Source organism: Melospiza georgiana, chromosome Z (assembly GCF_028018845.1).
Source record: "Melospiza georgiana isolate bMelGeo1 chromosome Z, bMelGeo1.pri, whole genome shotgun sequence".
Classification (NCBI taxonomy): Eukaryota; Metazoa; Chordata; class Aves; order Passeriformes; family Passerellidae; genus Melospiza; species Melospiza georgiana.
In genome coordinates, this window is record NC_080465.1 from 37,191,632 (window position 1) to 37,205,096 (window position 13,465).

The 13,465-nt window shown below is 35.1% G+C and overlaps 1 protein-coding gene across 37 annotated transcripts in view; it reads left to right on the forward strand.

Annotated features, from left to right (window-relative positions):
* The window catches only part of PTPRD (protein tyrosine phosphatase receptor type D), a 1,169,657-nt gene that overhangs the window by 1,054,063 nt on the left and 102,129 nt on the right, over positions 1 to 13,465 (forward strand). For 15 of the 37 annotated variants that reach the window (XM_058043168.1, XM_058043170.1, XM_058043166.1 and 12 more), the window contains 4 exons: positions 3,765 to 4,352; positions 4,789 to 4,889; positions 5,656 to 5,909; positions 10,451 to 10,541. In XM_058043168.1, the coding sequence (XP_057899151.1) occupies positions 3,765 to 4,352; positions 4,789 to 4,889; positions 5,656 to 5,909; positions 10,451 to 10,541 (1,034 nt within the window). The remainder of the gene's footprint in view (positions 1 to 3,764; positions 4,353 to 4,788; positions 4,890 to 5,655; positions 5,910 to 10,450; positions 10,542 to 13,465) is intronic. The other 22 variants (XM_058043172.1, XM_058043174.1, XM_058043179.1 and 19 more) reach the window with 3 other exon arrangements.

The window sequence follows — 13,465 nt, forward strand, 5'->3', positions numbered from 1 at the left end:
TATTGCTGAAACATACTCTCTAACTTCTTATCTTTCCTGAATTCTCATACTCTGAGGAAAAAGGTGATATCTATTTCTGTCATGTATTGGAACTTGATTTAAGAAAAAAAGGCACTTGATCCATTACTCTTTCTTAAAGCTAAATTCCCAGTTTAATCAGTTATATAAATTCCCAGTTTAACACAGTTATATAAATTGAGATTTTATTAGTTCCTAGACATAAACATAGGTTATGGAAATATACTTGCAAAACTTAAAGTTTCACTGCATTTAGTCCTTATTGACTGTTCAAAAGAACTCTGATGCTTCTGCTTAAAAAAGACAGAACAAATCCTATGTCTCATACGAACTTGATTGAAGAGCAGTGGAGAATCAGGGGCATGTCTGTAAATGTACTTCATATTGCACTGTTCTTGCTGTTTGCTTAAACCTGTGAACAAGTGATGTTTGTTCTTGGGATTAAGAGCTAGTTACCATTCTGCTCCTTCATACATTCCAGATTTTGTATGAAATCTCTTCACTTTGTTTTACAGCTTGCTGTGTTTGAGCTGTTTTTGTAACAAAAATTTGTATGCAGGTTTTTGAAAAATGAGACATTCACTATAGTCAGTACCAAGAGCTTTCTGGTCACTTTCTGTGAGCATGCATCACACAAGGGAAGGAATGATGCATTAACATCAAAGGACTCTAGGTCTGTAATGCAGTGCAGTGTCCTCAGTCTCCTTTTTTTTTTTTTTTCTTTTTCCTAGAAAGGTGCTATTGGACTACTACAACAAATAAAATGAAGGATCTGCTTTCTAGTCTAACTTCTAAAGTTTTAATGAGATTTATTGAGATTATATCCATAAAATATATGAAAGGAGAATAGATATTTGAACTTTTACTAGGGAAGCTATCTGTAAAGTATTCTGTGAGACAATAAGTAACTCTTCAACTGTCCAGTTAGTGATACAAAAGTATAATTTACATTTTTAGGCAGGAAATATTCACCAAGTAAGCCTATAGTATGGTAACTCAATTATTGGTGTAGTCGCTGAACACAGCTGATACTTTTATTCAAGAGTGTGTTTTTGTCTTATGTTCGATTTCCTTTCCTCACTGTTAAAATCAGATGGAACAAAAACTGTTACTGAACATTTCTAAATCAAAGCACTTAGTAGATTACTTGGGGCAGAAATTAAAAAATGTATGATTAACAAGACCTTGATAAAAATGAAGACTTACTAGTCAGTGATATCATACAATTTTTATGAAGATTTTAATCAGACCTTTTATTTCTGTGTCACAGTAGTTGAAGAATCTCATAGGACAATAGCTTGTCCATTACTTGTCTTTTGCTTTCATACTGGACAGCAATCTTGAAATACAGATTTCAGCTAGAAAATGAAAGCTTATAGTAAGGCAGTGGTGTGCTTTATAGCAGCTAACAGAAAACACTTATTTCAGGTAATTTGGCAAAGGCACTTTGCATGAGCTTGTACCTAGTGGTGGCAAGCCATTGCTGCAGCAATATCTCTTGCAAAGGGGTGTGTGAAAGATATCTTGCTATTTTCTAATGGAGGAGGATTTCACTGGATCAGAGAATGTATTTTATTTTATTGACAATTTCACTTCTTTTGCACTCATGGTAAATTTAGATTATTATCAGAAATTTCTAGACAGAGCTGTTTGGTGACACAACTGTATGTACAACTGCACAGAATCCTGTCATTTGTCCTAAAAGACTGTAATGTTCATAAGCAAGTCATACTGAAAGTAAATGTTAACTGAAAGCTGTTTGGAAATTAAAATAAATTTATCTGCTTTGCAACATCAGATAGGCTTTACAGTATTAAAAAAAGTGACCATTGTTATTTACTATTATAGTCACAGGGTACTTTATTGAATAAGTAAACTTTATTAGTTCCCTGATCAAAGCAAGTATTAGTTTCTTCCTTTCTCTGTAGTTATTCAGAGGTTAAAATGTCATTCTAATTGTGAAGTCTGCCGCAAGTACAAAAAAACAAAAGGCAATTTATTACAAAAATAATTTAGTTATACTTTCCAATAATCTCTCCTCTAGAAAACTGAAGGGGTATTATTCTTTTTAGGTAAACAATTATTTTGTGCCAGTAATAGTTAGAATGCAGAGGAAAATATGGTCTGCAAAAGGCCTTCACAGGCTTATCTTTGTTCCATAAAGACTTTCAGTTATCATTGAGGAAAAGTTAGAACTAATCAGAGGGATATTCTTTATGCAGCAGAAAGTGTGGGAAAACACAAGATTCCACAATAATGCTGCCAGGTGAACTCAACATTCAAATCTAAAGAAATTTGGAAAATTTATATAAAACCTACCTATAATTCTCATGAAATTGGAAGAAATGTCATGACTTATGGCAGATGTAATGAGGAAAGAGCTGACTAAATGCAGACTTTTCTTCAAGGCATGCTATTCTTCCCTCCTTATTCCTAATTCTTTATGCAATGGTAGTTAGACCTTCTGACAATAACAATCTGATTTGCTGGCTGCCTGAGAACTGAAGATAAGTAATAAAATCTATTGAAGTGTTTAAATACAGGAACCAGAGCTCGCAGTGCAGCAGTTGCATTCACATGGGAAGGCTTCGAATGCAGATGAAACTAATTAGTCTTTGCTGAAGACTGGGTTGTCATTGCAGTACTACTCCCAAAACTATTCTGGTCTCTTGACCTGTCAAGCATTGGTACTGAATGAGCACCAGATTTCTAAATAGTTATGGATATGTTTCATTACCAAATAAATCAATATAATAGAAAAAGACTTTTTTGAAATAGAGGTATTAATGAAAATAAAAAAGAAGTGTATACAAATGGATATGATTAAATTAAAATTAATTAATCAATTAAATAGAACCAGTAAATGAGAATTCATATTGGGACTCCAAAAATGTACACTATATAAATTCTATAATGGTGTTTCTCACTTGATTAAGATTCAGTCCTCTCTGGACTGACTCAGTTCAATTCCTCCTCAATGTCCATATCACTGGACTCATGCCAGTCTGAACTTCTCTAAAAGACAAATCACCAGTTAGACCAATGGGTCCCAATTAAGTTTGTGACTGAATGTAGTGTACAGTTTAAGAAAAGCTAGCAATTTGGCCTTCTTCAAAAGAAATCCAGTTCATGTGCACATAAACCATGCTGTAAAATAAATCATATGTGATAAGCCATGCTGTAAAATATTAAATTCCAAAGTGCCTTACCTCTCCACCCTGAAAGGGTGGAGACAGAAGTGATTTATGTGTGGAAACTAGAATGACTGCGTTCTATCCTGTGTAGTAATAATTTTGAGGGACTTGTTACTTCTTCTTTAATTATTTTCCCATTTACAGGAAATGTGCCTTGGATTAAGTATATGAAAATTTATGACAGTACTTTTTTTTTTTTTTTTTTTGCAAACAAGGATTTGTGAGAGAGGACCATTCATAAGACATTTGTTGGAAGTTTACTTCTTGATTTGTGTTCCTAGATCCTGTGCCTCTGAATATACTCTGTATTTAGAAATTATGGTAAGGGAAGAAGACAAAAGCAGTAAATGTCTCTACTGTTGCAGTTCCTTATACTGTATTACTAAATAGTGCAGGAGCCAGATACTATTTCTTCATAAGGACAGTAATATGTGGAACTGAGAGTGAGGAAAGAGTAAATATATCCCTATTCCTGCTAAAAAAAACTAGCTTCAAGAATTGTAGGTGCACTTGTGTTTATATCTGTCCTCTTTAAATAACATTGTGCTACAGTTCCAGGCAAACCTCGGCTTGTGATAAGCCACACACAGATGAACACGGCTCTAATTCAGTGGCATCCTCCAGTGGAAACTTTTGGCCCGCTGCAGGGTTATCGCCTCAAGTTTGGCCGCAAAGACGTGGATACCTTAACGACCATGGAGTTCTCAGAGAAGGAAGATCACTTCACGGCCACAGATATTCACAAAGGAGCTTCTTATGTCTTCAGGCTCTCAGCTAGAAATAAAGTGGGCTTTGGGGAGGAGATGGTTAAAGAGATTTCTGTTCCTGAAGAGGTACCCAGTGGATTTCCCCAAAATCTCCACTCTGAAAGCTCTACTTCTACATCAGTCCAATTAACTTGGCAGATGCCACTCTTGGCAGAAAGAAATGGCATTATCACCAAGTATACCATCTTGTACAGAGATATCAATGTTGCTTACCAGCCAGTTGAACTCCCTGTTGTTCCTGCTGATACCACTATGACACTTTCTGGCCTAAAACCAGATACCACTTATGATGTAAAAGTACGTGCCCACACAAGCAAAGGGCCGGGTCCATATAGTCCAAGTGTCCAGTTCAGGACACTACCCGTGGATCAAGGTAGGATTTGTCTGCTTATGGCGTTGACCTTTAAAGGAGTATCGGTCTTTGGATATCAGTGTATTTGAAGGTATAAAAAAAACTGACTGGCCCATTCATAAAAATAGGTTCATCAAACACAAAAGGTAAAGTATGTAAATCTTAATATGTTTTGGATGCCTTAGAATTCAGTTGTCCCTTGCCAAGCAAGTTCTGGCTAACTTCTTCACAACATTTTCAGGTAAGGAAAATGTGTGTATTGAGTTGCACTGGATAAGAGTGAGAACGAGTTTAAGTGTGATATTTAAATATGAGCAAACAGGTAGGAGAATTGAATTCTTTGGGATTTTTGACCTAAATGGAAACCTAATGACCTAATACTCCCAAGGAACAGTGGAAAAATGAGAAGATCTAAGCTCCAAGATGTTGTTTATATACATTGTTTCTTTTTTTCCAGCAGTGTTTGCAAAAAATTTTCATGTTAAAGCAGTAATGAAGACTTCTGTTTTACTGTCCTGGGAAATTCCAGAAAACTACAATTCAGCTTTGCCTTTCAAAGTAAGTAACTTTCCATTTGTACAAAAGAAAATGACAGACACTAGACAATGTATTTACCTGATTAATTAGCTTACTGAACATGAATCGTGAACATGTATTGGGGGTATCGTTGTTTCTAAGATGGTTAATTTTTTGTTCACCACTACAGTATTTAAAAAAAAACAGTGAAACAAAGTAATTTTTTCTTCTTTTTATCTAGTCCTTTCAATAAAGAATGCAGTAGAGTACTATTTTGGGTTTTGCCTCCTCAGTGTACAACAGCGTGTTTTTGATTTGCAATTCTTTTACTCCCCTAGCTATAGTTTTATCTAGATACAGAGACTCAGAGTAACATACAGTCTTGCCTGGAATTTCTTCTGCTTCATTCTTAATTACTTGTGTCATCTCAGGCAGTGGCAAGTGAAGAACAGTATTTTAGGAACTAAATGGTACAAAAACCTTTCTAAATAAGGAGTGTGAATGAAACAATAAAGATACTTTTAACAAGAGTACCTTGCTATAAATTCTGGGTTCAAGAAAAGCTGCTTACTTTGAAAAAGTGAAATTGGACTTCAGGAGTGTTTACATTGCTTTATATTAATGTAGTACTTATTTTTTTCCTGAAATTGAGAAGCTTACTTTAGGTAGTGAATTCCGTTCTGCTTTACACCCTAAAATACCCAAATAAATTTAAATTTTTTTATTATTTAAATTTATAGGTAGGTTGATTCCTGAATTCAGTGTGACCTCTCCTAATAACCAAAACTACTTTTGTTTATTAACTTAGATCCTTTATGATGATGGGAAAATGGAGGTTGATGGACGTGCCACTCAAAAGCTGATCACAAACTTGAAGCCAGAGACATCATATTCATTTGTCCTGACAAACAGAGGGAATAGTGCTGGGGGTCTTCAGCACAGAGTAACCGCAAAGACTGCCCCAGACGTGCTTCGCACAAAGCCAGTCTTCATTGGGAAGACCAACTTGGATGGCATGATAACTGTGGAACTTCCAGAAGTACCCTCAAATGAGAATATAAAGTGAGTGAATCAATGACATACCATTGTTTTTAGCTCCAGAGAGATGATCGTTGTAACTTGATGTTCAACCATGGCTTTATTCTTTATGACAGTACAGAGACTACAGTGCTCTGCAGTAGTATTTGACCTAATATCAGTGTAATGTTTGATGTAGTAAACTGGGAGGTGCTGTTGACTCTCTCAAGGGGCAAGAGGCCTTACAGAAGGATGCAGATAGATTGGAACACTGGGCAGTCATGAGTGGCATGAAAATTAAGAGCAAATGTCAAATTCTGTTGTAAGGGTCCTTGAGTGCATTTAACAGGGGGCAACAAAGCTGTTGGCATGACTGAAAGGAGCATCCTGTAAGGAGCTGCTAAGGTTTTTGAGCTTGTCTGGTTTGGAGAAAAGAAGGCTAAGGGCTGACCTGCTCTCTGCAACTTCCTGAGGGGGGGAAGTGAAGAGGGAGCTGCTGATCTCTTCTTGCTGAGATCCATTTATAGAACATGAGGCAATGCCTCAGAGCTGCATCAGGGGAGCTGCATCAGATGTATTAGGAAGCATTTGTTTACTATGATTATTTTCAACCTGGAAGAGGCTTCCTAGTCAGGTGGTTAATGTCCCAAGCATGTCAGTGTTTAAGAGGTATTTGGATGATGCCCTAATTTGTTTTAACTTTTGGTCACCCCTGAAGGGCTGAGGTAATGGGAACAGATGATCACTGTATGTCAGTTCCAAGTAGAACTCTTAAGTTTGTCTCATAGCCACGTACGTAGGACTTGTATAAAGACTGATTGTCCTTCAGTTTGCCGATTTTTCTTGCAGTACTTCTGTGTTTCATCACGGACTGCAAAATGAGGGATGCAGAAAACCAGTTATATTTTGAACAGAGTATCATCTCAAAAAGTGGATACCCGTCAATGCATAACTACCCTGCTGTAGCTCCTTGATGTAGTCAGACTCTGTCATTCAAGAATTATATTGAGTTTTAAAGAATTGATACTGCACTTAAATTCATTCAGATTAATTATTTCTGATAGTTTTTATCAGGATAAAAATACTTGCCCTTTCCACTGGTCTCAGAATGAAAACAAGATTTTGCTAAAAAAAGTTGGAAGTTTTCCAGAGGTTACATAGATTTTGGAAGGGAACAGGTGGTGTTGAAATTTAAACAGAAACAGGACTAAAGATCTGAGAGCACATGGTCAGCAGGGATTAGAAAGGTTAGACAATAAAGATTTGCCAGGAAAACATGAAGCATGAAACAATCAATAAGTGTTATTGCTCTGCTTATAGTGATTCTTGTTGATCTGTAAGGTTCCCATATGTAATGTAAAGGAAATGGGGAGGAAAATGAGCTGGTCACTAAATGATGGGAATTCAACTTTGTCTCCCTGGTGGATTTTTACAGCTTTCTAGAAAGCTGCCCCCTTTTTCATTACTGACTGAAGATTTTGAGGCAGGTAAGGTCAAGAAATAAATGACTTTGAAACATTAAAAGGATGAAAAACTGAAAAATGTAGTCATTATCATTAGATTGAGTAAGATGCGGTCAGTAACAAATGCAGCTAAGGAAGACTGAAGATGGAATGAGTCAAAAAAGATTTATGAGGCAGGGCATTCACAGAGAGAAAAATGTGCAGGATAGCTGATCTAACAGCAGCAGAAGATAGCACTGGAATAAAAGACAATTCCCTTCTTTTTATATAGTGTAAAAAAGTTACAGAGGCTAAGTGACATCAGAAAAGGTATATTAAATCTATAGGATCCAACTGCCAATTTTGCAAATAATGTATCTCCTATTTTTGCATCTAAGATTTGATCAGGCTTGATAAAGTAAAACACACCAACGAAGATTGACTTGACCCTTGGAGCAAGCATACCAAAGCAAGTACATACTGAACAGTAAGCCTGACCTGATGCTTGCCCCAATAAAATAAGTAAGATTATTCTGCATTAGTCTTTATATGGGAAGAACAATTTCATGTATTAGTCATGTTGACATTTTTAGACATGCTGCTCCTCTGTTGGTACGTTATATGCTGAGGATTGTCCGTAGCTTACAATGAAGTACTGAGAATTTTTGAGTAATTCTAATTACACACAAAGTGAAACAGGTAATAGTTTGCTCTAATGCAGAATAGGTAATGAGATTGAGGTAATATTATAAAAGCCTTTGTAATATTTGTAATTAAAGAAGGTATTATTTATCAACGTTTGATGGTGATACAGGATAGAAATTGGTGCAGAGCTCACCTTACGATTAGTAAAATGATCTCTTTTGCTCATCTCAAGGGAGCAAGTTCTTAATTTTTCTTTCTCTTACTATTTTGGGCTATTTCCAAAGCAATTTTTATGCGTAAAGGACAGTTCATGTTTCTCCGAATCTCTTACATCTTTGAAAAGTCTTAAGTAAAAACAGAGTTTTGTGGAAGACTTTGGCCTCTCAAATACTCAGTAGATAGAACAAGATCCAAATAAACCCTTTATTTCTCACCCTCCTCCCTTCTCTCTCCCAGGAAAACCTCCAACCTAAAAACAAACAAGAAAATAACAAAGTAAACTATAAGACATGTTTTTCAGGAGATGCTACATTTTGCACAATTCACTGAAAATCACAGAACTTTATTATCCCTCACAATTTGCAGCACTGCATATTAGTGTGAAAATTTTCATTTTTCTGCTTATTATTTATCCGCTTATTTGTTCAGTTTAAAATACTCTGTGTGTGCTGAGAGTCTTCTTATTAGATTTTCAAAGTTACAAGAGGGAGACTTTCATGAGGGAAGTGAAAAAGAGTGGGAAAGTTACAATTATGTGCTGGATGTTCTTTGATTGAAAAGAGAAATGTATGAATGCTCTGTTAGCTTAAAAAATAAAAGATGAAGAAAAAGAAGAGGATAAGTGTGTGTCTTTGATGTTTGAAAGACATAGAGGGGCAAGTTTCCTTTCTTTATGTCTTAGACATCTGTTAAAGAAAGGGTATGTCAGTCAGTGTTTACTAGGATTTACAATTCAAAGTATTTTTAATAGACAAATGCAGGTTTAAAACCTGGGGTCAACCAGCCTTACAGTTTTTAATATTTTTAAAAGATTATTAATAATATTGTCACTATAAGAATGCACGCCACAGATGTTTTTTGAAATACTGGAATACAGCAAGTGGACACTAGTTAAAGATCTATGGGCAACACTGCTTTCCAGTGCTCCTGTTGGAGCTTAGCATTTCCACTGAAAATTTCCTCAAATTTCTTAACACAAGTATTAGCGAATACACATACTCTCTAAAACCTATGGTTTTGTTACATTTCTTTTATGGGAAAGAGATTTAAATAAGAAGAGATCATTAAAATGGATCAACGGCTTGCAATGGTATGGTAAAAATGATAGTTTAGTGTTGGCTGAGACTGATGTGGGTTTGAGCCAGCATTTTGGCAGCTCCTTTTCTGTGGACTCTTTGTTAATTACTTAGGATTTTCAGCTGCATTTCATGAGTAAAATTAATAGTTTTGCAGAAGGTTGAATGGTTTGTAAAAAAAAAAAAAGCTGATTGGAAAAGGAGATGGCCCATGAGACACTAAAATTATCTTCCATAATGAGACCTAGAAACACCTTAATAAGCTTTTGTTACTAGAAACAAAGAAAATGTTTCTTTCCCTCTCCCCTGATATGGAGAGAGCTTGACTTTGTGACAAGTGTGTTTATCAAGAAGACATATACTACCCTGAATGTCCTGCTGCTGTGATTCCACTGCTTCTTCCCTCACATTAAAGTGAAGTTATGGATCTGCCTGACACATATGCAGGCTTTGTGAAGTAAGCAATAAAAGTAGCAGATCTCCATCACACTAGAAAATATAATTTACTAGTCTCCATGGGTGGGGAGGAAGAAAATATTATTATGAAAATATTTCTGAGCAAAACTGATATATATAATTTGAAAATCCTAGATATAAAGAGAGTATGTATCAAGCTCTCTTACCTATGACTGTGAACAGGATACTTATGTAGATAGAGCTAATGGCATTTGATTGTCAAAAGGAAAGAGAGTATGGGTGCAGTGTATGTCCTCTTTGCTCTCTTTTCTCTTTATTATGATTTTGGCATTAAAAAATAAATTTTTTAAACCTACTATTTTGATTATACATTAAAATGGGAGAAGATAGGTTGGTAATTGAGATTTAAATATATGGTAATATATTTCAATTTAGGGCTTTGGGGTTTTGTTTCAGTGTGATGGTGGCAGGGCACACATAACCTATGGTTCTTCTATTTCATGTCAGCATTTTAGTACATTGTAATTAAAGTTTTTTATAAATATTTATATGTTTGCACAAAAAGGCAGGTAATTGGTGCCATTTGTTTGTCAAATGCTTTACAACTTTATTGCAAAAGTGTGAACGTTTACAGCTATGTTTGGAAGACTGCAGTGACATATTAATGTGCAGAAGTTTATTCTCAACATACCACTTTTCTCTTTAGTTCCTCTGAACAGACCCACTCCATCAATTTATCTGTTCCTTGTCATTCACCTTCTTTTTTGTCCAACTTTGTCATTTACAGAGGCTATTACATAGTTATTGTGCCTTTGAAGAGGTCTCGTGGAAAGTTTATCAAACCATGGGAGAGTCCAGATGAAATGGAATTAGATGAGGTACTGTATATGGTTTGGGGTTTTTTCTTCTCCTTTATTAAAGAAGAAATCTTTCTACTTTTAGGTAATTAACTCACCAGTTTTAAAAGTTTTGTCAGGATACTTTATATTTGTGTTAGCCTGTGGAGACTCAAACAAATTCAGATTACTTAAATGAGAAGACAGTAAAGACATTAAGTTGAAACAAAAAGCACAGTGTCTTATATTTGTTGACACTAATATTTTACTCTTTTTCTATTGTAAAGAGTGATGCAAAAGTGCAGGAGGTGAAATGACTTGTCAGCAAAAGCTTAATCACCCACAATATGAACTGTAATAAAGGTCTGGTTCATTACAGGGGTGTTTACTAAGTCTGTAACAAATGCTAAATTGCAATTTGCACCTCAGTTTAACATTTGACCTTCTGGTGGTGTTTTTACACCATTGTCATATACTGTAATACTTCTAGTGAGACACAGCCTCCATTCCACCAACAGTTTGTGATCAGAAATAAATGCGTGAACAAGGAAGGAAAGAGCAACATTCTGTCATCGTCTGAAACTTTAAATGACCTTAATCCAAGGGGAGGAATTACTTTCATTTTAGAAATAAGCCCAGCAATGCTAGAAATCAATTCAGTATATTATTGATATAGTAATAATTACAGGAAATACAATATTCACCCCCATTTTCTGTTTTACTGAAGGACAGTATAGCTCATGCAAACTTGTCCTTCTTCTTTCAGTCTGTAAAGCTGTAGTAATGCTAATTTTTGTGATTTTAAAACTCTTTCAAGGGCCCCCTATGAGAGACTTTTATAAAAAGCAGGTGATGGTGTTATTATTGTTCTCATTGTATCTGGCCAAGATTTTAGATAACATTCAAATGCTGTGGTACTTTGTACGTGTAATATGTCTGCAATTCCAAGACCAGAATCAGTTTTTTTCATTCCTGATGGAGTGTTCTTTTGACTGTATCAATTTATTTTTCTATTTTGTCTTGGTGGATTCAAGAGATTTATGTTACAGAGCTAACCTCACCATATGCTTTTCCATAACACAGTTACTGGGAAGTGTTGATCACCTGCGAGCAAGCATAAATGTTCTTTTCTCTCCTGTTATTGACAAAATGGATATAAATTTCAAATTTTGCCCCAAAATATAGGGAAAATAAATATCTTCACCAAACTAACAGTGTTGTAGAAAGTGTTCAAAATATAAATTATTTCAGTCCTTGTCACAACAACAGGTAAATCCTTAATCAGAATATTAAAAACAATTTTTCAGAGGAAGGCATGATGGCTAACTGATTCACTCCTGTGCTTCTTCTTGACCAGTGTCATTTGTGTGATCATCTCTCTTCTTTCAATTGCAGCAATGCCTCACTTTGAGCTATTAACTTCTTCCCTTTAAAAGAACTTTGACTGTAAATGCCATCAGCTCATGATCATAGTCATAGGTGACATCAAATACAGTTAAACAGTAAAACTCTGACAGCCACATCTATACAGTAATGGAAACTGATTGAGTATTACCACCCACTTTTAACATCCAAAGGCTGTAGTCACATTCAGCAGCATTAATAGATTAAAGGATAGGTTGACATTGAACTTTCTGGCAGTTAAATTCTATGGTTCCTGCTGATTCTCATAACAAAGGGTCATTTTAATCATCCTGCAAGTTGTGTTGCCTTAGTCGGTATAACAGATTGATAAAGAACATTTATTAATTCAGAAATATTTGTGTCAGGATGGATTGTTTCCTACCTCTATTGATATAATTGAGACCACATTGTAGAATTAATGATGGAAGAAATAAGATATGCATTGAGTGGAAAATGAAGTTATTTCTGATAAAGAACTGAATCCCTTGATATATCTTTTACAATTGCCACCAATACATATAGCAAGAGTTGAGTAGAGGAAAACATTAAAAGCAGCCAGCATCTGCATATCATTCTAACTCATTCAGGTTCTATTACTTAAAAGATTGGTTTTCTTCCAGCTTTGGAAAGTATGCATTTTATCAAGTGTGCTGTTCCTGACAAGTTTGTGAACACAGTGCCACAATAAATACATTTGGAAAAAAATAATAACAATGACAACACGAACACCACACACACAAAAAACAACCCAAAAAGCCAACAACAACAACAACAAAAAAAACAACAAAACCACCCCCCAAAAAACCCAACCAAACAAAAAAAAAAAAAAAAAAAGAAAAAAAAACCCCAAAAAAACCCAGCAAAAAACCCCAACAAACTAAAAAGTAAAAAACCACACAACCACTCCTTCAAAAAACCACTACTCTCTGAGGAAATAGTTCCTGATGATCAAGTGAGGATACTTGTACATATTTATATTTTTAGTATGGTCTCAGATATATGTCTGGTATCAGAATTGGTTGGGTAATAGATATTTCAAAGAACTATGTTCCAAATAGTTTTCGTAGATTGTCAGAAGGAAAGTATTTGCTAATAACGCAGCTCTTGAGTATAACTCCATTACATAACTGAGCAGTCCAAAAAGACTCTTCAGCCTTATTGTAGTTGCCTAATCTACCTGCTCCTTGAACCTCAGCTCTGAAAGAAACTAAGTTTTAAAATAGCAGATAATGAACTAGATGTTTGGTATCTGAAAAAAAAAATTATTAGAGATACAGTCCTTTTTTACTAACTCAAAATTTCTTTTTTTTAATATCATGAGGTTCAGTGACTTTAAATAGACACATCATGCAACCAAATGAAAAGAAAAAAAAATTATGATTTGCAGTAAGTATTACCTACTAGGATTATTTTAGATCTGTAAGCAGTAAAACCTAAATAAAGGTTGCCATGTTAAGTTTTAAATGAATTCAGTAATTTTATTGAAATCTGTATATAGTTTACAATAGGAGATAGATGAAGAAGTAATGATATTTGACAACAACCCCATTTCCATAGGAAAC